The sequence below is a fragment of the Podarcis filfolensis genome (genome assembly GCF_964270895.1).
Source record: "Podarcis filfolensis genome assembly, chromosome: 6".
NCBI lineage: Eukaryota > Metazoa > Chordata > Lepidosauria > Squamata > Lacertidae > Podarcis > Podarcis filfolensis.
The window spans coordinates 3,433,459-3,455,240 of NC_139609.1; the positions used below are offsets into that span (position 1 = coordinate 3,433,459).

The window sequence follows — 21,782 nt, forward strand, 5'->3', positions numbered from 1 at the left end:
AGGATGCTGGCATCAACCAAAAATTGTATGCTGGCGCCCCTGACATGAGCAAGGAAGAAAAATCACAAGAGTTTACACTGGTGCACTAATGACTTGTAGAGTTCTTTTCAGCTTGTGCAAGAGTTCTCCATCTCATCCTTCAAGATGGGTATCTGAACCAGCCCTGTGTGACTTATTTGCAAAACATCTGCATGCTCTGATTGGATTCCATATTGTGTATATAGTACTACTGTCTGTAATCACATCTGTTTGGCTGAGTGTTGATTGTTTCAGCCTGATGATGATGATAAGTTGTGTGGCTGCCTGCCTGTATGTCTGACCTTTGTCTATCTTCTTTTGTTTGGCCCCAAAGGTGATTAACAGGTCCTGCCTGCCTTGAAAGAGCTGACTGAAAGACCACTCTTTATGAAAGCTTCTTTGACCGGTTAATATCAAACCTTATGTTGTTAAGTTCTGGCAACAGTAAATGGGTAAGTGCTGCAATACAAAAAGAATAATATAGTGAAGCTTATATGCCCCTGGGGGCTGAATGTGGCTGTCTAGCCTTTAAGATCCTCCTCAGACCACACGCCTCCCTAACTCTGCTGCAGGCATGCCTTAAGTCCTTTTGTTGACTGGAATATATCCTTGAACTGTGATAATTCCTCTTGTTTGCTTGGATGGAGAAATGTGTGGAGAAAACTTTTGTATGGCTGGAATGTAGGCTTCTGTAAGAGTCACATCCACCCACATTTTCTTAGGTCCTCCTCACATGCAACCGCCGGAAGCTTGCTGATGAGGGAATGAATCCCTTGGGCTGAAAAGGGTTCTCTGTCCTTGCTGTACCCAATTACTTGGGAGCAAGTCCCATTGCATTCATTTGGGCATACTTCTGAGTAGGCATGTATAAGATTGCACTGTACAGTATGTGTTCATAAAACAATGGTTTCCCTCAATAGCACAACCACACATAGACAAACACACATACACACATAGAAGGCAGTCCTCTTAAAGTGGATATAGGATTTCAGTCTAAGAAGCAATTGTTTCAGGGCTACAGTCCTTCTCTTCCATTGCTGATTCTATATCTGCCCCTTAATGTTTCATATAGCTAGTTTTCAAGTTGTAAAATGATTTGATAATACTTGAAATTCGTTTCATAGGTTGCAGTGTTGCATTGTAATTGAGGTTTTTGAAAGACAGAAGTGATCATGAGACTACTGTAGTTTTGCAGTTGTGGAACTCCCCCCCCCCCCCCGCCAAACAATTCAGGAAGCGTTGGCACATTAGCATTTAGGTGCCAGTTAAAACTTTTGTTTTTTTCTCCAGGCATTTAGTGGTGTTGGAGTTAATAAATTGTCTGATAGATTATGAGCAATATTTTATTCCTATTCCTTTTACTCAGGGGTGGCTAACTTCTGGCTCTCTAGATGTTCTAGACAGGCACCGCTCAGCACCAGTCAGTGTGGCCAAAAGCCAAGGATGATGGTCATTGTAATCCAGTAACATCTGGAGAACCAAAGATTAGCCATTTCTGCTTTTAACACTTAGTTTTATAAATTCTCTTAGTGAGCTTATGATTGAAAGATAGGATAAAACATTTTAAATTACATGAATTAATAAATATATAATATTTCATGTCAAATTGCTGCCACCACAGTAAAAAAATATACAACTAAATGAAATAACCAAGTAACTAACAATTTTGCTGCCCGTTAATGATACTCAAAATTTTCTGTCTGATAATATAGCCTTTCCTTTCCTCTTGGCTGATTTTGTTACCCTTGAACTACTTGTTCCATTTCTTTCCCTCTATGTGCTTCTAAATTTAGATTTGTGAGCTCCTGGGGAAGTCACCTGTCTTTTCCTTATTTTGTTCTGTATACAATTGTACCTTGGAAGTCAAACAGAACCCATTCCGGAAGTCCGTTCGACTTATAAAACGTTTGAAAACCAAAGCACGGCTTCTGATTGGCTGCAGGAAGCTCCTGCAGCCAATCGGAAGCCCCATCGAACGTTCAGCTTCCAAAAATAGTTCACAAACTGGAACAGTCACTTCCGGGTTTGTGGCGTTTGGGAGCCAAAACGTTCGAGAACTAAGCTGTTTGAAAACCAAGGTACTACTGGTATATCTATATAAGTCCCGTTGAGTTGAATGGGGCTTTCCTCCAGGTAAATTGGTGTAAGACTGAAGTCTGAGTTTCATTTTGCCATTAACCGACAAGGTGAAGAAGATCTAAAAAGAGGCTTGATAAAAGTTTGGAAGTTGTGGGATTGTTTATAGAAATAACAAAAGAGCAAATAATTTTTATTCCTTTTCTTTCTGAAGTGTGTTTTTTTAAAAAAACCCTTGCACTGAAATAACTAGTTCAGTCTTCCAGAGAGAAATCCAAAATATGCATTTTATTGAAAAGCCAATTCTCTGTTCTCTCCTGTGAAGGAAGGTTGCAGTGAAGTGGTTTGGCTAGCTAAATAAATACTGTAAAGTGCAGCCAAAGCTGCTTTTGTGGCATGAAGTCATTACATGGGGTGGATGTCACCTTGGCAACAGATAAATATACATGGATTATAATTCCAGTAGGATAGAAACTGTCATATCTTTGAACATCATATAATTTAGAATGACTGAGGGTGACGGTGGGGGCAGGAAACCAAACATTGGTAAAATACTGTTAAATTGCTGCAAGTTTCTTATTTCTGTTATCAGTAAGAAGTGTTTTACAATTTTACAGCATAAAATCACAATCCCTTCAGAATAAGAAAGATTAAAATAATGTCATAGTTAAAATGACATGATATATAATCCTAACAATACAGCAACTGTCCTCTCAATTTCATATACTGGGCTGCATTCATTGCCGTCAGTTCGCTAGTGGAGCTACTTCCATTTGTACGATGAAACATGATCTTCCTCTCCTCCTGCTGTGTGCCCTCAAAATCTGCTCTGGGGGATTGGGGGACCCCCTGGACCTGTTTGGTGGGGCATGCAAAGGGCTGCAAGGGGGAGGAGAGGCAGATGAAGTCCTGTTGCGCGAGTGGAACTTCACCTGTTGTATATGATACATCTCTTCCTAATTTAAGAGACGGTATTCTGTCCGTCAGAAATCCAAATAGATCAGAAAATGCATTTAATTATATAATTAATTATATAATTAAAAATTATATAATGAAGTGACAACATTATAATTATATTATGTGGTAAATGAACAAACTATATATTTTTTTCTTATCACATTAACTTTGGTTGCTTACTATTTGGTTTCCATGCACTATATTAAGCCCTAGATCCGTAATATATTGGGGGAGAGGATTTGTTCGATACCTATCTGGAACTATGCATGGTATTTGTGGATTTTTGGAAACTGTTCAATGGTTTGTGAGTTTACAATAAGGATTTTTTTATTTTGTAGTACTGATAACTTGATTTAATATAGTAGATGATACTGTTATTTTATATTTTATTCTGGTGGCAGAAAGGGTCATCCTTCTGAAATGGACATTGGATCCTCATTTGACAAAGTCAATCTTTCTTCTGAAACTGTTTTGGTAGTAAATCAGGAAGAATATGTCTTCGTTAAAAAGCATCCTGAAGATTTGTGTGCAAAAGATGAGAAATTTCAGCTGACGGTAACATTTCCTTGATTTTTATTTAAAAACAACTTTTAGCAGTTTTAACTTTTCAATGATGACCCATAAGTAGCATTCTATTCTAAATATGGACCTAAATTAATTGTGAAATGATGCCTATTGTACAGTTAGGTGTGAAGAAGGAATTGTGCTGCTTTTTGTAGCTCATTCTGCATTGTCAGTTTGTGTGGCATGTATACTTCAAGGTCATTGTCTTCTTAAGAAATAAGCTGTTAGAAGGTTATTTAACTTTATATTTGCAGCTTGATAGGATTCTGTATTGTCTAATTATGTGAGTAAAGATTAGACATGACGTGAGAATATGAATACATGGTTAAACCATCTTAAATGAAATTTCTTTTTCCAGATATTGACAATTCAGAAATATCCTATCTCTGTGAATGGAACTGTGAAGAATTTAATTTAATTTTGTGAAATCTTACAGATTCAAAAATCTCTCTCTGTGTTCTTCCTTCTACAGATGCTTCCAAACAAAGATGAACAAATGGAGAAAGCCGTGGAAGAGATACTAAGAGATTCTGATAAAGGCCAGAAGCTTGATACTACTGACTGTGTAGACTTGAGTGGTGATTGCAGGCAGTCACTTGGATATGTCAGCCAGTCTCCTATGCATTTTCTACTTGATTCTCCCACCACAAGTACTAGCTTTAATATTTAGCATATATTTAAGGGGAAATGTGGGGGAGGTGAAACAAAAACTGGTTGGTGGTTAGGAAGTCTGTTTTCTCTTGCAGAAGAATGAAACTCTCATCATTATTTGTTTTGTTAAGCAAACTTTGTTTGTTTTTCCTTGCCATTATTTTTGAACATGCCCTGGATTGCTCCAGTGTAAGTTTTATGTGGGCTGACTTGGAAAAACTGTATAGCAATGCCCTTTAAAAACAGATAATAACCAAGAATCCTTTAGCAAACTGCAAAAATGTGGCAAGCAAATATTTGTTTTAGCTGTAGCCATTGAAAACAAATACAAATTGAAAGATAATTTTTGGGAAATATTCCAATTTGGTCTTTGAGCTTCTAAAGAAAAGTTAGGTACTTGCGGAATAGCCATCAGCTACTCTTCTTTGTCATTTTTAAAATGGTGTGTGGGGTCACACTTGGTGGATCTTAGAGTTGCAAGTGACAAATTAGGAATGCCTAAAAAATAAACTCAAAATGGTGGTGTCAACTCAACGCTGTTAAGGTCTGCTTTAGGGTAAAAACCAGCACTTTTGTACTTGAGCAGCTTTGGAAGTCAATGTAAGCCATGACCATGACCAGCTGCAACCTTTAAATAGACTACAAGGACAGCTTGAGTACACTGCTGCAGTTAGATGTTGAATGACTGTTGCGAAGAAAGGAGAACATTGTTGGTAATGATTGAATTCTATTCACTTTCAGAAGCTTCGTCAGATACAGCATATTCCCCTACTGTACCCTCAGAAGAGGAGAGTGTATTGTTCAACAAACTGACATATCTTGGATGTATGAAGGTTTCTGCTCCTCGCAGTGAATCGGAGGCACTGTGTGCCATGGGAACTCTGAAGAGCTCAAGTAATTCACCTTTCCCCGTAACTCTATATGTTCCAAATATCCCAGATGGTTCTGTTAGGTGAGTTACACTTGCTTTTTAAATTCATACTTTTGTGCATACAGACAAAATATGTATATGCTTAGTTTACTCTTCCTCCATTAGTTATTACGGGTATTTCTTGTGTGGGGACACTAAATGCCAAAATGGGCCTAGGCAGAGAGCAGGAGTGGATTCCTGCATACAAGGTGCACAGGACACCTTTTTGTGACTTTTTTGAATGCCATCATGGCATTCCCATCCTCAAAACATCCCACATACTGTTGGGGGCTAAATAAATGTGGTCACAGAGAGGGAGTGTTGATGCTAGTGCTTTGTGTGTGTGTGGGCATTGTTTTTGTTATTATGCTATGTTTTATATTGTAAACCTGTGAACTTCAGATGAGGGGCGGTATAGAAATTTTAAAAATAAATAAAATAAACCAAATAAGTGGTTTTCTAGCCTGGGAACTGCAGAGGAAAGTCATTCAGCTTGGAGCAGCGTATCTCTTTTGAGCGCAAATGGTTTCTTCTGTGCAGAGGGGCTGCACTAGTTGTTCTCAAAGCTAGTTTGAGGTGCCGCAATCCAAGCAAGGTGCTGTGTAGCAGTGGCACGCATAATGCTGTGTAACCCCCCTCCTGACACCAGAATTGCTGCTGCTTAGCCTGCCTGAGATGGTGGCAATGTTGGGGGGCATGCGGCTGAACCAGTGGGACTACCACCACCAATCCAGTGCTTGTTCTGGTGCACTTGCACAGCTCCAACAAGTAGCAACACAAGTGGCAGGAGAGTTGCTCTGCCCCATGACTTGCACTGCTGTTGCTTCTCTGCATGCAGAACCAGACGTCCACACACATTACTTGGTGGATCAAGAGCAGCAGTTGTAAAGTGGCATGCAGACATGGAAAATGTTGTGGAGAACACCCACACTTGTTTGTGCATTTAAGGTATACCCCAAGCTCCTTTATTCAGCAAATGATGTGTGAAGAAGACTGGTTTTGAATGTGGCTCTCCTTAGTTTGATTGGGGGAAGCGTGATGTGGGAGAGGCAGTATAAAGCGAGAAAGTGTTTCTCCCTTCGTGCTTCCTCCCTGCCTCCCCGTGTCAGGTTCTTTTATTCCTTTGTGGAACTCCACAAGACAGGATATAAACGGTGAAACTTTTTAATGAGTTCACATTTGTACATATTGCAAACACTAACGTTTTGCCTGTTGATGCACGCAGGATTTCCAGTGAAATAAATGAGAATAGTAATACTGTAGATTGTTTTAATCTATTAAATTTTTTGCTTAAGGTGTTAATATTGATGATTTTAGTTGGAATAGAATGACCTAGGTTTCTTAATGTGTTGTGAACTTTTTCAGTGTTAATCAGGATATTTTAGATTAATAAGGTTTTTATTTAGATTTCAAAAGTGGCAAGTAAAGTTCTCTCTTTGGAACTTGCTGAGTGACAAAAGCCTTTCAATTTCCTCCTTCTTATTTAGAATAATAGATCAGTCCACTGGTACAGAAATTGCTTCTTTCCCAATCTACAAAGTCTTATTTTGCGTCCGTGGGAAAAGTGGAACTTCAGAAAGTGATTGTTTTGCATTTACTGAGAGCTTCTGTGGCAGTGATGAGTTCCAGATTCATGTCTTCTCTTGTGAAATTAAAGAGGCAGTGAGTAGAAAGTATTGTTTTTAATGAGCCCGTTACAAACTTTTTGAAGAGTGTACCTAACCTTTCCAGTTAACATTATTGTATGCTGTTTCCACTTCAAATACAAAATTTCATATTATACTAGAACAGCATTGTCAGTCTGACGTGAAGAACCCATTATAAACTCTGTAGGCTACAGTTCATATGGAAATGGCATGGTTTGAGGTGCATGGGGTTTACTTTTTATTTGCATTTTTCATATAAAATGATGTTTTAATAGGTTGATGACTTAAGTGTATATGGCCTAAGGCTTGATCCCAACTTTTTGTTTCACAATTGTCCTGTTCAGTAGTGTGAGATAACCACTTCGGCTAATGTGTTCCAGTTTCATGCTTAGCTTTTTGTATCACAAATTATTGGCTTAATCACGGTCTCCCCCACTTCTCTTCTGTCCTCCTCCTCCCTCCTCTTTTGGGTGCAATTTTAGGTCAGCCGAATTTTGTATAGTTTTTCAACAGCATTCAAACGTTCCTCCAAACAAGCATCAGATCACATAAAGGACATTATCGTTCCAACTCCTGACAGTGATACATTCACTTTTAGTGTTTCTTTAGAGGTCAAAGAAGATGATGGTAAAGGAAACTTCAGGTAAATGGAAGATGTTTTTAAAAACCCAGAAAAAGATCAGCTGTTTCATCTGTATAGTTAAATTGCTTTTGCAAAGTTTGCTAAATTTGCTGGGAGTCCATCTCTAAGGAGCTCAGAACAGCATACATAATGCTGCTTGTTAGGGGGCCAGTATGAAGGGACAGGGGGAGGAATAGATTGTCTTTCCTGGTACCTGATAGTCCAGTGGGTCTGATCTAGGCTAAAAGCCTGTAACAATGTGGAAACAACATTGGCCCCAGCAAATTGCACATCAGAAGCTGTGCAAGAACAAAAGAAGCAATATTCTGAACAGTGAACTTCACCTTGTATAAAATATAATATAATGGAGTATATTTTGGGGGGTTTTCTTAGAAGTTACTCAGTTTTTCCTGAAGCAAATAGTCTTGAATTTACAGCAGACATTTTGTCAGAGTTTGCTATTTTATAGTCTATGATTGTTAAATGAATGCTAATGAAATGTTATTCTTATGAAATTTTCTGTAGCCCAGTACCAAAGGACAGAGAGAAATTTTATTTCAAACTGAAACAGGGAGTTGAGAAGAAAGTTGTGATCACTGTACAACAGATTTCCAACAAAGAACTAGCAATTGAAAGGTAATGCTAGAAACTATCAGTGTTGAAATGCTCTTTAATTATATTCTCAATGACCTTGCAAGGTGGTATTGGCCTAGCCAAACCAAAAAACGATAGTGAATATGTTCTGCTTCAATCCATCATAATCTAAATTGCTTATCAATTTGTTTCTAGTCCCAATTTAAAGTACTGGTCTTCAGTAGTTTAAATTGGGACTGGAAACAAATTGCTTTGGGAACAGATTATTTGAAGGACCTCCTAGACCTGTGTAAACCTGCCTGCTGATCAACCACATCTTGTCTGCCACCAGGGAAGGTGAGAATGGTGGATACCTGGAACAGGGCCTTTTTAGTGTGTCCGTTTCATCAACATCTGCATCACACATCCTCTCTCATTGTTTTTAAATGGATCCTGAAGGCTCATTGTTTGCTAGCTTTTCCCTGAATTTATTTAATTTATTTAGTCTCTTTATTAAACTGTCCACAGTTCTTGAGGCAGTTTACAAAAAAGAAAATTCAAATACACAATCAAGCAACATAAATATATAGTACTGATATCCATAGTAACCATATTTGTGTAGCTAATTGCCAGGCAGCATGATCAACAATCAACTTAAAGCACCTTATTCACACAACCACTCATACAGTGCCAATCTTACCGTTCAGAAGGGTTTTCTAACCATTGTGGGGCTATAGAAACAGAGAAGTTGGCTTCCACCACTAGAGCTGGGGGATATATTGGTAAATTGTCTGAAACCGGTATGGCATTCAGGCAGGGGCATAACATGTGCCCCTGATGCCTGGGGTGCGTGTGCAGCGGGAGGCAGAGGGGGCGCAGCTCAGCAGCCCAGCCCTTGCCCCTGCTTCAAAGCGCACTCATGCTGCCCTGGCAGCCCCTATGTAACCCAAGAGCAGCACTGGTGTGCTCCGGGAAGCTCATTTGGAAATGTGGCTTCTTCCAGCACTACAAGGGCTTGGCGGGGTGTGCAGTGGCGGCATTGCCCCCCGACAGTCTGGCATGAGTGCGCCTTCAGCTTGGGCATTGTGAAAGTTCCCTGAAGCAGCGGGAAAGTTCCCTGAAGCAGTGTGAGTGCGCCCTTCACGCTGCCCCTGCCAGCTCTGTGTGGATTTGTGAAGCTGGGATAGGACTGTCAGATCCCAACCCAGCTTTGCAGTGCAGTGCAGGGTTGACAGGGCCGCATGAGGAGCAAAATGTGTCCCCCAAACTGTGCCTGGGATGACCATCCCTCCCTGCCCTGATTTCAGACATTTTGAGCTGGCAATACTTCGTAGTGGTCAGGGAGCTGCAAAATATTCCCAGCTCAAATTGCCCGCAGACGGCAAAAGTGCAGGTAGGCAGACAATTTAGCAATTTACCAGTTTCAGACAATTTACCAATATATTGCCCAGCTCAAGGGGGAAGGGTTTAGTCTTTCTCCCTGCTATGCACAGAACCAACCTAAATGCACCCCTGGGAGCAAAGAGAAAGATTTCTGGAGATCCCTTCATGGCTCTCACATTGTGTCTATTAGCTTCCTCCCTTAATTAGTAGCATAGTGTGTGTGTGGAGGCTGAGGGGGGCACAATCAGGTGCCCCCATGACAAGCTCCTTCATTGGAGCCTGGCTCTAGCATGCAAGGGAGCTCCTACCCAGCCGTAGCTCCACTCCTAGGTCAGACTGACTAGGGGCGGAAAGTCGGCAGCAGCTTCCCCACCCCTCTTCTCCACTGGACTGTGCTTGAAGGAGCGGCCACCTCTCTTGTGCCCAGCCAAAGCTCCGTTCCTGGCTCAGGTCTGATCTAGGGGCGGAGTGGAGAGTTGGCAGCAGTGTTACTGTGGTGGCGCCCCTCTCTTTCACTGGGCCGCATGTGCAAGGATGCTGCCAAGACAGCATTCTCTCACTAGGGCACAGCGAGCTCCCTCCATGCCATGCCCCTTCAGTGGCGCGCCCCATGCACTTGCTCCAGGTGGTGGGAGCATATGCTCTGCCACTTCCCTTAATAATAAAGCAAGACTTCTGAACACATTTTCTTAAGTTGCACTGAAAAAGAAACTACCCTAGGTGGCAACCTTCTCATAAGATTTTAAACAGATTGTTTCATATAGGAAACTTTTGCCCTGCGGTTTAAAAAACCACACCCGTAGAGCTGCAACTGGTGTGTATTTGTTTTTATATGCTTTTTTGCTTTTCCAGATTTTTAAAAACCAGAGCTAAAGATAATAAGTTTTGGACAACTAAATATTAAGGGGAACATTGCGTACTAATGACTGTAATAATGTGCACCATTGAGTCACTAATCTATGAAACTGCCTCAACCCTGATGTTTTAGATTTTCTTCAGAGAGGTCTCATTGAAGGCCTGTCACCCCAAAGAGGGAAGTCATGGCTCTTGACAGTTTCGTGGATAATGGTCAAGCAGTCTCATGGTCAAACGCCTTCTGTTTCTTGATCCTTCTCATATCAAGCAGTTTCTCAGGGACATATTACTAATTCTTGCCCCTCTGGTTTACAGGTTTGTGCCATGGTTTGCACCAAGTTCTCTCAAATACTTTCAGTCCCAAAGGAGTTCCTGGGAGATAGATAGCTTCCCTGGTAGTTCCTAACGGAGCCATATTAAATGCCGGCTGCTGTGGCCATGTGCAGCAGTGTAGTTCCTGTTGCACCCTACCATTCAGCCAATTACGTAGCAGCGATGGAGGAAAGTGCGAGTGGGGAGCAGGCAGATGGCCTGATCCCTGCTCCAGCTTGAGGCTGGTGCAGCGAAATGGCTCTTCTTTCTTGGAATTGGCATGAAGATTTTTACAGGCCTTCCTTTGGTCAGAGGTTGGGAGTTACCCTTTGCTGCTGCCTGCTTTCTTGCCTGCCAAGCAGAATGCAGCCTCTTTGGTTTGACTCCCTGATTTTATTCAAGGCATCATTCTAACGCTACAATTCTGTTACTCTATTACAATCTAGTTGAGATTCCTGTATTGCAGGGGGTTGGGCTAGATGACCCTCTGGGACCCTTCCAACTCTTCAATTCTACAATTATCCCCCAGTTTTTAAAGAGTATTAATTACCTCCTGGACAAAGCTGGTCATTTTCTTCTCCTGTTCCACCACCCCTGACACCATGTTACAATCCATGAAGGACAAGGGACGAGCAAACACATGTTAAAGTTCACCTCTCAGAAAAACGTATACAGTTGTACCTCTGCTTACATATCCCTCTGGATAGGTAAACTTGGGGTTGCAAACGTGGCAAACCCGGAAGTGTATACTTCTGGGTTTTGCCGCGCATGTGCAGAAGCATTCAATTATGCCGCGTGCGCAGAAGGGCGCCTCCAGTTACGAAGTTTCCGGATGCGGCTGGGCCTCCAGAACGGATCCTGTTTGTAACCAGAGGTACCACTGTACACACTTAGGCTGCAAGAACGGATACATATGTTGTTGATAGTATCAGCATGAGACTTGGAAAATAGCAGTTGATAAAAATCATATATTGATAAAAGTCAGCTTTTTTTAATTTAAAAAGTGACTCTTCTGTTGCTTTCTGTATATCATTTGTAGGTGCTTTGGGATGCTTCTAAGTCCAGGTCGAAATGTCAAAAACAGTGAAATGCACTTACTGGATATGGCAAGTATTATTACTATATGTAACTAGTAGAGATTGTGGGAATGCAGTTCTTATTTTATTTTCTTTTTAAATAATTGCTGTGTTGTGGTATCCAATATTAATTATTGCAAAATCTACCTGAATGAACATATTTTTGACATGAGGACTAAAAACAGGGTGGAAATTGAAATCCCCATGCTTCTTAATGGTAAGTGTTTCCTAGAATATGTCTCAGTAACGGTTGTGGTTCATCACAAATCCTCTGGAGTCTATTATTAGTTCATTTTATTGCATGAAGCTGAGCCCTTCACGAAAGAGGCTCACTTTCTTATGATTTTTCATGTCATGTCCCAGAAGATATCACCACGGGCTTCCTTTTTTCGAAGCAGCTCTGCTGCTGAGAAATTTCTCTTGCTTGATTCATATGCCAGGCTAGAATCATTCTCCCTCATCCCCTTAACGAAGTTGTTTATGGCTGGCTAGGATCGCTTACAAGTAATTATTGTGCTCTTCTTTGGAGTGAACTGCATTTGCAGTGAAGAGTATATGATTATTGCAGGAGAAGGAAGGGGAATGAGAGGGTCCTTTCCCTAGAAAGGAACTGGGGGTGTAAAGACTCTTAAGGGCAAAGATGAATGTTTCAAAAGAGGATCCTTAGATGAGATATTCAGCTGTGGTGTGAACCTGGTATTCTGGTGGCTTCACATTTTTAATAATTGCCAAACATGCCAGTGAACTGAGCTCTGGTTCAACCATCATTCTTGCCGCTCTCCTCATTCTTCATATGTGCTGCTTGCATGTGTGTGAATATTTGAAATGCTGCATGAATATGTGTTCCTTTTCATCCATTATCACATTTAAAAATATTAAAACCCTTGCAAAAGTTTCTAAAACTGCTCAGGTGTGAAAATTTGGGTGTGAAAATATCAAAAGCAAAGCCAGTTATCAACACTAAGTTGTCAACAATCAGCTTCTGCTGCAGGTTTGCAGAATTGTTTCCTTTGCAAAAAAAAAATGACCCTAGAGAGGTGTAGGTGTAGTTTGACACCTCTTTCAACTTGGCTCAACTACTCAACAAAAGTTACATTTGTCTTTCTAAAATACTTACTTTCTGATTCAGTTTTGCAGCGAGTTAAATACATCATGTCATATATATAATTATTAATAAGTCTTTGTACCAAGTTGAATAGGGAGTGATTCCTTGACACTAGCAACATTTTCTGTACCTCTTCATACTATTAATTGTATGATGTGCCTTGGGCTGATTTGTATGATATACCGTATTTTTCGCCCCATAGGACGCACCGGCCCATAGGACACACCTAGTTTTTTTGGGGGGGAAATAAAGAAACAATTTTTTATTCCCCCCCCCCCCCAGGTGCGGGGCTGGGGTGGGGGAAGCCCGAGCTTCCCCCGACTCCAGCCCCCAGAACAAGCTGCTATCCGCAAGCCGTGGGAGAGCTGCACGAAGTTGCGAAGCTCTCCCACGGCTAGCGTAGAGCTGCGCGAAAAGCTTCTGGGTGCCGGCAAGCTCTCCGCTAGCCGTGGGAGAGCTGCGTCATTTAAACTGTTTATGAGTAAATTTATACAGTTGCATCTTTATGGTAAGAACCATCAACCTTTCTGACGTTATTCTGCTGGACTAGCTGGGCAGATCTTATCATTGATACCATTATTTTCACAAGCATCACGTGATGCCTGGGGCCTGCAAACTCTATACAATTTGTACCTGAAATGGGAAGCTGGCAGCCAGAAGGGCAACATTTTGGCTTTAGTTGTACGTACTAAGCTCCTACACTAAGTGGGAAAATTGCAGTTACCAGAGGGTTGTTGAGTTACCACTTACCAGAGGGTTGTTGAGATAAGCAATTGAAAATTTAGAGTTGATCTTTCTGAATGTGATGTTTGTGTTCTTAGGAGTCCATGGGGAAAAGCTTTGATGGAAAAGCATATATTATTACTGGGATTTGGAATCCCAATACACCTACCTTTGTTGTACTGAATGAGGAAACTCCCAAGGGTAATTATGCATTTAAATGCTATTTGTCAACTTCTTGCTTTATATAATTGCCGGAGTGCAAGTGGGTTGAGGAACTAGTGTAACCTCCGGCTGTATGGCGCATGCTTCATGCACTAGATTGGACAATAGCACAACAGTGCTTTGACACTAGGTGTGCTGTGATTCAGTTTGAAAGTATGAAACCTATGTCAAGGGTTCAAATAAGAAAAGCAAGACAATTAGAGAATAATAATAATAATAATAATAATAATAATAATAATAATAATATTTTTTATACACCGCCCATCTCGCTGGGTTTCCCCAGCCACTCTGGGCGGCTCCCAATCGAGTGTTAAAAACAATACAGCATTAAATATTAAAAACCTCCCTATACAGGGCTGCCGTCAGATGTCTTTTAAAAATAGGATAGCTGCTTATTTCCTTCACATCTGATGGGAGGGCGTTCCACAGGGCGGGCGCCACTACCGAGAAGGCCCTCTGCCTAGTTCCCTGTAACCTCACTTCTCGCACTGAGGGAACTGGCAGAAGGCCCTCGGCGCTGGAGCTCAGTGTCCGGGCTGAACGATGGGGGTGGAGACGCTCCTTCAGGTATACAGGACCGAGGCCATTTAGGGCTTTAAAGGGAGGAAACACAAGTGGAAGAGAAATATCAGACATCAAAAGCTTGGGAGCAGTTTAAATGCTATTTAAACCTTTGCAAAAAAAGGAGATGTGAAGAGTTCCAGAAAAAGGGGATGGCGACTTAGAGGGTGGGGGGCATGGAACAGTAGCAACTCAAAGTTTAGATAAGAGAAAACTGTCAAGAGTATTTTTTTTATCTTGTTTCCAATGTTACTAAATACCTTTATGCTGTAACAATTAATCATCAACTATTTTATGTGAAATCAAGCTCACTTTTTCGTACTACAGATAAGTGTGTGTACATGACTGTGGCAGTAGATATGGTGGTCACAGAAGTGGTGGAGCCAGTTCGTTTTCTGCTGGAGACACTTGTACGTGTTTATCCTGCCAATGAGCGCTTCTGGTATTTCAGCAGAAAAACTTTCACAGAAACATTCCACATGAAACTGAAACAGGTAATCCTTTTTTTCTTTTTCAGTGAACAAAGGTAAAAAACATACTTAAAAGACAATTCGAAAGGATTCTTCTGCCCAACTGGAACCCCGGGGTAAAATTTGGCCTCTAGAGGAATGGTGTTTGGCCTGCTGTTGCCAACCCAGTAGCAAAAATGGGGCATAAAGGGGTGAATGTCTGTGTCTTTACAGCTAGTTGGCAGACTTTTGGGGGACTGCAAACTTGGCCTGCCACCTTCACCCCCTCCTTGGAGTGGCTTTTCAGGAAAATGTAGTGGCTGACCAAGACGTAAATTGTTGAAGTGGTTCAGTTGCTGCAGTCCAGCAGAGGAATACCAAATGAGCATATAGTTTAAGATTCACTTGCAGATATTTAGCTTCACCTTCCATTATCAGAGGTAAATGGCACATTCCAGCCAGGCAAAGAAAGTCAAGGAGGTTGCAAAGCATGGTCATTTTAGGGCATCATCCTGTCCTAAGGGCAGTGGCAGACTTTGGGCTCTTCAGGTTTCAGTGGTGCACTGCAACACTAAAATTTGGCGTTCCCCTGCCTCTTGTGCTTTATTCTACATCATTGTTGTGGCACCCCCTGAAATGCTGCCGCCCAGTGTGGATGAACCAGTCACGCTACCCTAAAACAACCTTTCTAGGGGCCAAACCGAGGTTTGGAGAGCCATAATTGCATAGGGGAATAGGGTTATTTTGTTCTGTTCTGTTTGGGTTCTGTGATGGGATGATGAGCTGCTTGTGCGTAAAATCTTGATCCCTCAGAGTTTGGCTAAGTTCCCAAACCTCTGTCTGTGATGGAGCTCCTTAAGCGTGGCTCCATCAATCGCTCGTTGTATCGGACAGTGGGCGTTTACGGAACTTCTTCCAGCATAAAAGCTCCTTAACGGAAACACGTCTTCTGGACTCTCGGCGTGACAGTTTCCGCCGAGGAGTGGGTGTTCCTACGGGAGGTCCTGAAACCCCCCCACTGTTCTCGCTAGAAGTATCTCTGAGCTCTCCCTCCGACTCACTTTCCCTTGGAACTCCACTTCTCCCCCTGCTGGTCCCCTCCTCCGCTGAGTGGTCTCTCTCACCCTCCATGAGCCCTTTCACCTCCTTCGTCTCAGATGACAGTTCCCTGACATCCACCTCCCCTCCAGGGCCCCCTTCACCCCCTTCCCTCCCCTCCTCTGCGGGAGGCGAGGGAGCAAAACCCCTGAAGGAACCTCCCTCATCTTCCGAAGTTTCGAACACTTCCCTCCACCTTTTGCTGTTCCCGGTTTCCAAGTACTCCTCCTCCTCGGAGTCGGTACCTCCTTCCAACTCCGATTCCCTGAATCCCTCCAGTTCTTCCTCATCGTCGGTGGTGCCAAAGTACTCCCTTCGGAACCTCGCTACTGGCTGAGGTTTCCTGGGGAACCTTTGGTGGAACGTTTCGACCAAGACCTCGTCATGGACCTCCTCTGCCTTCACCCAGGTGTTTTCTGACTCCGGTTCCCCTTCCCACGCGACCAAATACTCCACCTGATTCCCCTTCCACCTGGAGTCGATGATTTCCGCCACATAGTTGCGGCTTTCCCTTTCTTCTATGGCTGGCCCCCGTGTGGATACCCCTTCACCTTCCCCCCGGTATGGTGACAGTAATGACCTGTGGAATACTGGGTGCAGTTTCATGTGGTTCGGTAACCGGAGTCTGAAAGCCACTGGGTTGATCTGTTGTATGACCTCAAATGGTCCCAATCTTTTGGGTCTCAATTTCTTGCAACCCCCCTTGTACGGCAACCCTTGGGTTGATAGCCAGACCCGACTCCCCACCCTAATTGTTTCACCTTCCCTTCTGCTCTTGTCTGCCTGCCTCTTATATTCTTCTTTGGCCCTTTCTAAGTGGTGTTGGAGTTGACGATGGATCGCTTCCATTTCTTCTACAAAAAGTTCAGCGGCCGGAACACTCCATCTCTCTCCTCCTTCCCCTGGAAACGCCCTGGGGTGGCACCCATAATTAGCCAAAAATGGGCTCATCCCTGTGGACACATTCTCTGCATTATTGTAAGCAAATTCCGCTAGTGCCAACTTTTCAACCCAATCGTTTTCTCTGTCATTGACATAGCACCTCAGGTATTGTTGAAGGATACCGTTTGCCCTCTCCGCCTGCCCATTGGTCTCAGGGTGCCTGGCAGTCGAAAAGTTGACCTCTACGTGCAACAAGCTCATAAGCTTCCTCCAGAATCTGGACGTGAACTGTTTCCCTCTGTCGGACACCAGCCTCAAGGGGGCGCCATGCAGCCTAAAAATATGTTCTACAAACAATTTCGCTGTCTCTTCCGCCGTGACTGCATGTGAGCAAGCTACAAAGTGACCCATCTTAGTTAACTGGTCTACTACGACTAGTATGGCAGTTTTCCCCTGGGATTTGGGCAGATCAGTCATAAAATCTATCGACACCGCCTCCCACGGTCGTTCTGGTGTGGGTAACGGTTCTAATAAACCCGCTGGTGCCCGCCTTTCTCCTTTGGCTCTCTGGCATTGGTCACACCTTCTCACATACTCCCGTACATCCTCCCTCACCTTGGGCCACCAAAACTCCCTGGTCACCAACCACATGGTCTTGTGTTGCCCAAAATGCCCCGCTGTGGGATTGTCGTGCAACTGTTTGAGTACTCTCCCCCTCAATTCCCCTTCGGGTATATATAGTGCCCCTTTGTAATACAGTGCCCCGTTTCTTTCTTCAAAACCTCCGGGGTCTTCTCCCTCTCTCCTTAAACCTCTGAGCTTATCCTGGGCGTACTCATCATTGACCGTCCCCTCTACCAGTTCTCTTTGCCCCACCCAGGCCGCACCACACACCCAGTGGTCCTCTGGGATAATATGTCTCTCTTCTGGCGCTCCCTCCCCCTCCAAATATTCAGGTTTGCGAGAGAGAGCGTCCGCTCTGATGTTTTCTGGACCTGGCACGTAGCAGATTTCAAAATGGAATTTGGAGAACTCCTGGGCCCATCTCACTTGTCGTTGGTTGAGCACTCGTGCTGTTCTCCAATACTCCAAATTCTTGTGGTCCGTACACACTTGCACCTTATGCTGTGCGCCAATTAGTAAGTGTCTCCATCTCCGGAACGCTTCGTGAATGGCGAGTAGTTCTCGGTCATATACCGTGTAGTTCCTCTCGGATTTGTTCAGCTTACGCGAAAAGAAGGCACACGGTCTCCATTCCGACTTATTGCTCCCTGGCTGAAGCAGCACTGCCCCCACCGCCCGGTCTGAGGCATCAGTTTCCACTCTCATGGGTTTTTGTAAATCCACATGCAGGAGCTGTTCTTCCGAAGCGAATGCCTTTTTCAATTCCTCAAAAGCGTGCTCCGCCTCTGCCGTCCAAACGAATTTCTTCTTGCTGCTTAGACAGTCCGTGATGGGAGCCGTTAAGTGGGCAAAGTTCTTGATGAATTTACGGTAAAAGTTCCCAAACCCTAAGAACCTTTGCACATCTTTTTTGGTTTTCGGTGTCTTCCATTCCAGCACCGCCTGGACCTTGCCTGGATCCATGGCTAATCCCTTGTCTGATAAGCGGTACCCCAGGAATTCCACCTCCTTGGTGTGGAACTGACACTTCTCCAATTTCACCCACAACTGGTTTGCTTGCAGCTGGCTCAGCACTTCCCTGACATCCTTCACATGCTGCTCCTCATTCTCCGAATATATCAGCACGTCATCGAGGAATGCCACGCAATTCTTGTAGAGCAAAGGTCCCAGTACATGGTTCATGAGCGATTGAAAACAGGCGGAGCCTGATTGCAATCCGAATGGCATAACGCGATATTCGAAAGCCCCTAGGGGGGTGAACATCGTTGTCTTCCATTCATCCCCCTTCTTTATTCGTATCAGGTTGTACGCTCCTCTCAAGTCCAGTTTCGTGAATATCTTTCCCTTCCTCACCCTGGTCAAAATGTCATCAATCCTGGGCATGGGGAAGGTCACTGGTTCTGACACGGCATTCAGGGCCCGGTAGTCCACGACCAATCTCGGTTTATCCGTGTTTTTTTTGTCCACAAAAAACACTGGACTGCCCCCCACCGCTCTGGACTCTCTGATGAAACCTCTCTTCAGGTTTTTGTCAATAAACTCCCTCAACTCCTGCATCTCCCTGTCTGACATGGCGTACAGCTTGCCCACGGGTAGCTGGGCCCCAGGGACCAGGTTAATCTGGCAGTCAAAGTCTCTATGCGGTGGTAGTTTATCTGCTTCCCTTTCGCTGAAGACCTTGCTCAGGTCAGCGTATTGTTTGGGCACCTTCCCTTTGTTCGCCACTTCCGTCCCTGCTATGGAGGCTTTTGCCCCTTCTGGCACCTTTCCCTCTTTGCAGTGTTCCAGGCAATGTCCTGACCCAAAGGACACCACTCTCTGATGCCAGCCCACTAGCGGGTCATGCAACGCTAGCCAGCTCATTCCCAAAATGACTGGCGCCCCTCCCAGGGTGGCTACATTGAACGCTATCCTTTCGGTGTGCCTTGCCACCCTCATAACCATTGGGACGGTCTGTAGGCTAACTTCTCCCCCCAACAGCTCCCTCCCATCGATCGTGGTGACCTGCAGGGGGTTGCTTAAAGGGAGTGTCTGTATCTGGTGTTCCGCTGCAAACTCCTTGCTCATAAAATTACAGGAGCTGCCTGAGTCTAACAGCGCCTTGGTCTTTAGTGGGTATCCGTTTGCCAGCTCTAGCAACACCTCTATTACTAGGGCTGGTCTTGGAGGTTCCGGAGTGGGCACTTTTACTGCTCCTTGGCCTGTCTGCAGTGCCCTGACAGAGGCAGACAGGCGTTGGCTTTTACTGGCTCCTGGACTTCCTCCTCCTTTCCCCCAACAGCCCCCGCCATCCCTTGCCATTCCTTTCTTTGCGGGCAGACTCTGGCAAAGTGACCTGGCTGCTGGCAGAGGTAACATTTCTTGGCGCTCTTTCCCTCCTTCTTCCTCCCTTCACTGGGATTTGAAACTGCGCGCGCGCGCGCTGTTCCAACTTCCATCGGCTCTCCGGGCGGGAAACTTGGCTCTGGAATCTCTGGAATGCGGAAATCCCTCCAACGCTCTCCTTTCCCCTCCCGCTTCTCCAAGGCTCTTGCCTCCTGGCGCGCTCCAATGGTCAGCGCTGATTTGGTCAGCTGGTCCATAGACTCCGCCCTGGGCGCCCGGGAAAGTTCGTCTTTCACCGCCGAAGAAAGCCCCTCTTCAAATAGCATTTGAATGGGTTCCGCCGATAGGTCCCACCCCAATCTATGTATCAACATTGTAAACTCAGTCCAGTACTCACGAACCGATCGGCTCCCCTGTTTGCAAGCCATCAATTGTCTGCGTACCAGTCCCTGTTCAATCTCGCTGGAAAACATCAAATCCATGGCGCGAAAAAACTTCCTCGCGTCCTTCAGCATGTCACTATTCCCTGCCATCAGGGGCCTGACCCAGTCTCTCGCCCCTCCTTCGAGATGGCCAATCACAAACGCCACTCGCGACGCCTCATCGGGAAAGTCATTAAACTGCAGTTCAAGAGCATACTGCATCTCTGTCCTAAAGGCTTGGTAGTTCCTGGGGTCCCCCCCAAACTTCTGCACCATTCCTGGCATCTTTCTTGCTAGTGTAGCGCCTTTTGCCTTTTCTGCATCTTGCGCCCTCCTTTCTTCTAGCCTCGCCGTTTGCATTGCTAGCTGGAGTTCCAACATTCTGTACCTTTCTTCCAGAGTTGGACCTCCTCCAGCTCCTCCTGCTCCTCCGGCTCCGGCTGGGTCACTCATGATGCCTCTCTGCACAAGCTGCTTTCAGGGACTGTCCGATTGCTGTGATGGGATGATGAGCTGCTTGTGCGTAAAATCTTGATCCCTCAGAGTTTGGCTAAGTTCCCAAACCTCTGTCTGTGATGGAGCTCCTTAAGCGTGGCTCCATCAATCGCTCGTTGTATCGGACAGTGGGCGTTTACGGAACTTCTTCCAGCATAAAAGCTCCTTAACGGAAACACGTCTTCTGGACTCTCGGCGTGACAGTTTCCGCCGAGGAGTGGGTGTTCCTACGGGAGGTCCTGAAACCCCCCCACTGTTCTCGCTAGAAGTATCTCTGAGCTCTCCCTCCGACTCACTTTCCCTTGGAACTCCACTTCTCCCCCTGCTGGTCCCCTCCTCCGCTGAGTGGTCTCTCTCACCCTCCATGAGCCCTTTCACCTCCTTCGTCTCAGATGACAGTTCCCTGACAGGTTCCAAGCCATAGAGGGTCAAAATCTGCACACAATCTGCAAAAGTGGTTGGAGCAATGGATGTACATTTTTCCTCTGCATGCTGCTTTCTACGCACTCATACACCCTCTGCTATCCAGGCAGGCAAAAGAGCATTACCTGCAGAGAAAAGGTGCTGTTTGGGGAGAGTCCTGAGATAGAGAGGCTTCGATGCCTTCATTTGGCCCCACGGCCTGAAGTGCCACACCTCTGGCATAATGGGTGGGAACTTGGGAGAAAATGAAACAGATTCTAAGAGTTCTGATTTAGATTATCCATGTGACGTTCTACAGGACTCAATTTTATCCCCCATGTTGTTTAAAATCTAAATGGAACTGCTGAGTGGCATCATCCAGAATTTGGGACTACATTGTCAGTATGCTGATGACACATAGCTATAGTTCCCCTTTATATCTGCAGGTGTGGCAGTGGCTTTGCTGGGCAGATGTCTGCCTTAGTAATGGACTGGATGAGAGCCAATAAGATGAAGCTCAATCCAGATAAGACTGAGTCAGTGTTAGTGGGTGATTCCTGGACTGGTTGGATGGGCGGTTGCCTGTTCTTGACAGGGTTACATTCTCTGAAGGAGCAAGTATGTAGTTTCGGGGTTCGTCTGGGTCCATCACTGTCGCTTGAGGCTCAAGTGGCCTCGGTGGTACAGGGTGTCTTCCATCAGGTTTGGCTGGTGGCCCATCTATGCTTGTATCTGGACAGGGATAGCCTTATTTTCTGTTGCCTATATTCTGGTAACCCTTAGGTTGTTGTTGTTGTTTAGTCGTTTAGTCGTGTCCGACTCTTCGTGACC

At 44.5% G+C, this 21,782-nt stretch overlaps 1 protein-coding gene across 3 annotated transcripts in view; it reads left to right on the forward strand.

Annotated features, from left to right (window-relative positions):
* RABGAP1L (RAB GTPase activating protein 1 like) overlaps nucleotides 1-21,782 on the forward strand; it is a 146,452-nt gene that overhangs the window by 3,962 nt on the left and 120,708 nt on the right. For 2 of the 3 annotated variants that reach the window (XM_083621572.1, XM_083621573.1), the window contains exons 2-11: nucleotides 353-470; nucleotides 3,453-3,606; nucleotides 4,088-4,265; nucleotides 5,008-5,218; nucleotides 6,664-6,838; nucleotides 7,305-7,465; nucleotides 7,970-8,080; nucleotides 11,607-11,673; nucleotides 13,570-13,672; nucleotides 14,582-14,748. In XM_083621572.1, the coding sequence (XP_083477698.1) occupies nucleotides 3,472-3,606; nucleotides 4,088-4,265; nucleotides 5,008-5,218; nucleotides 6,664-6,838; nucleotides 7,305-7,465; nucleotides 7,970-8,080; nucleotides 11,607-11,673; nucleotides 13,570-13,672; nucleotides 14,582-14,748 (1,308 nt within the window). In that variant the 5' untranslated portion in view covers nucleotides 353-470; nucleotides 3,453-3,471. Of the gene's footprint in view, nucleotides 1-352; nucleotides 471-3,452; nucleotides 3,607-4,087; nucleotides 4,266-5,007; nucleotides 5,219-6,663; nucleotides 6,839-7,304; nucleotides 7,466-7,969; nucleotides 8,081-11,606; nucleotides 11,674-13,569; nucleotides 13,673-14,581; nucleotides 14,749-20,959; nucleotides 21,735-21,782 lie in introns of those variants that run through there. The other variant, XM_083621574.1, reaches the window with a different exon arrangement.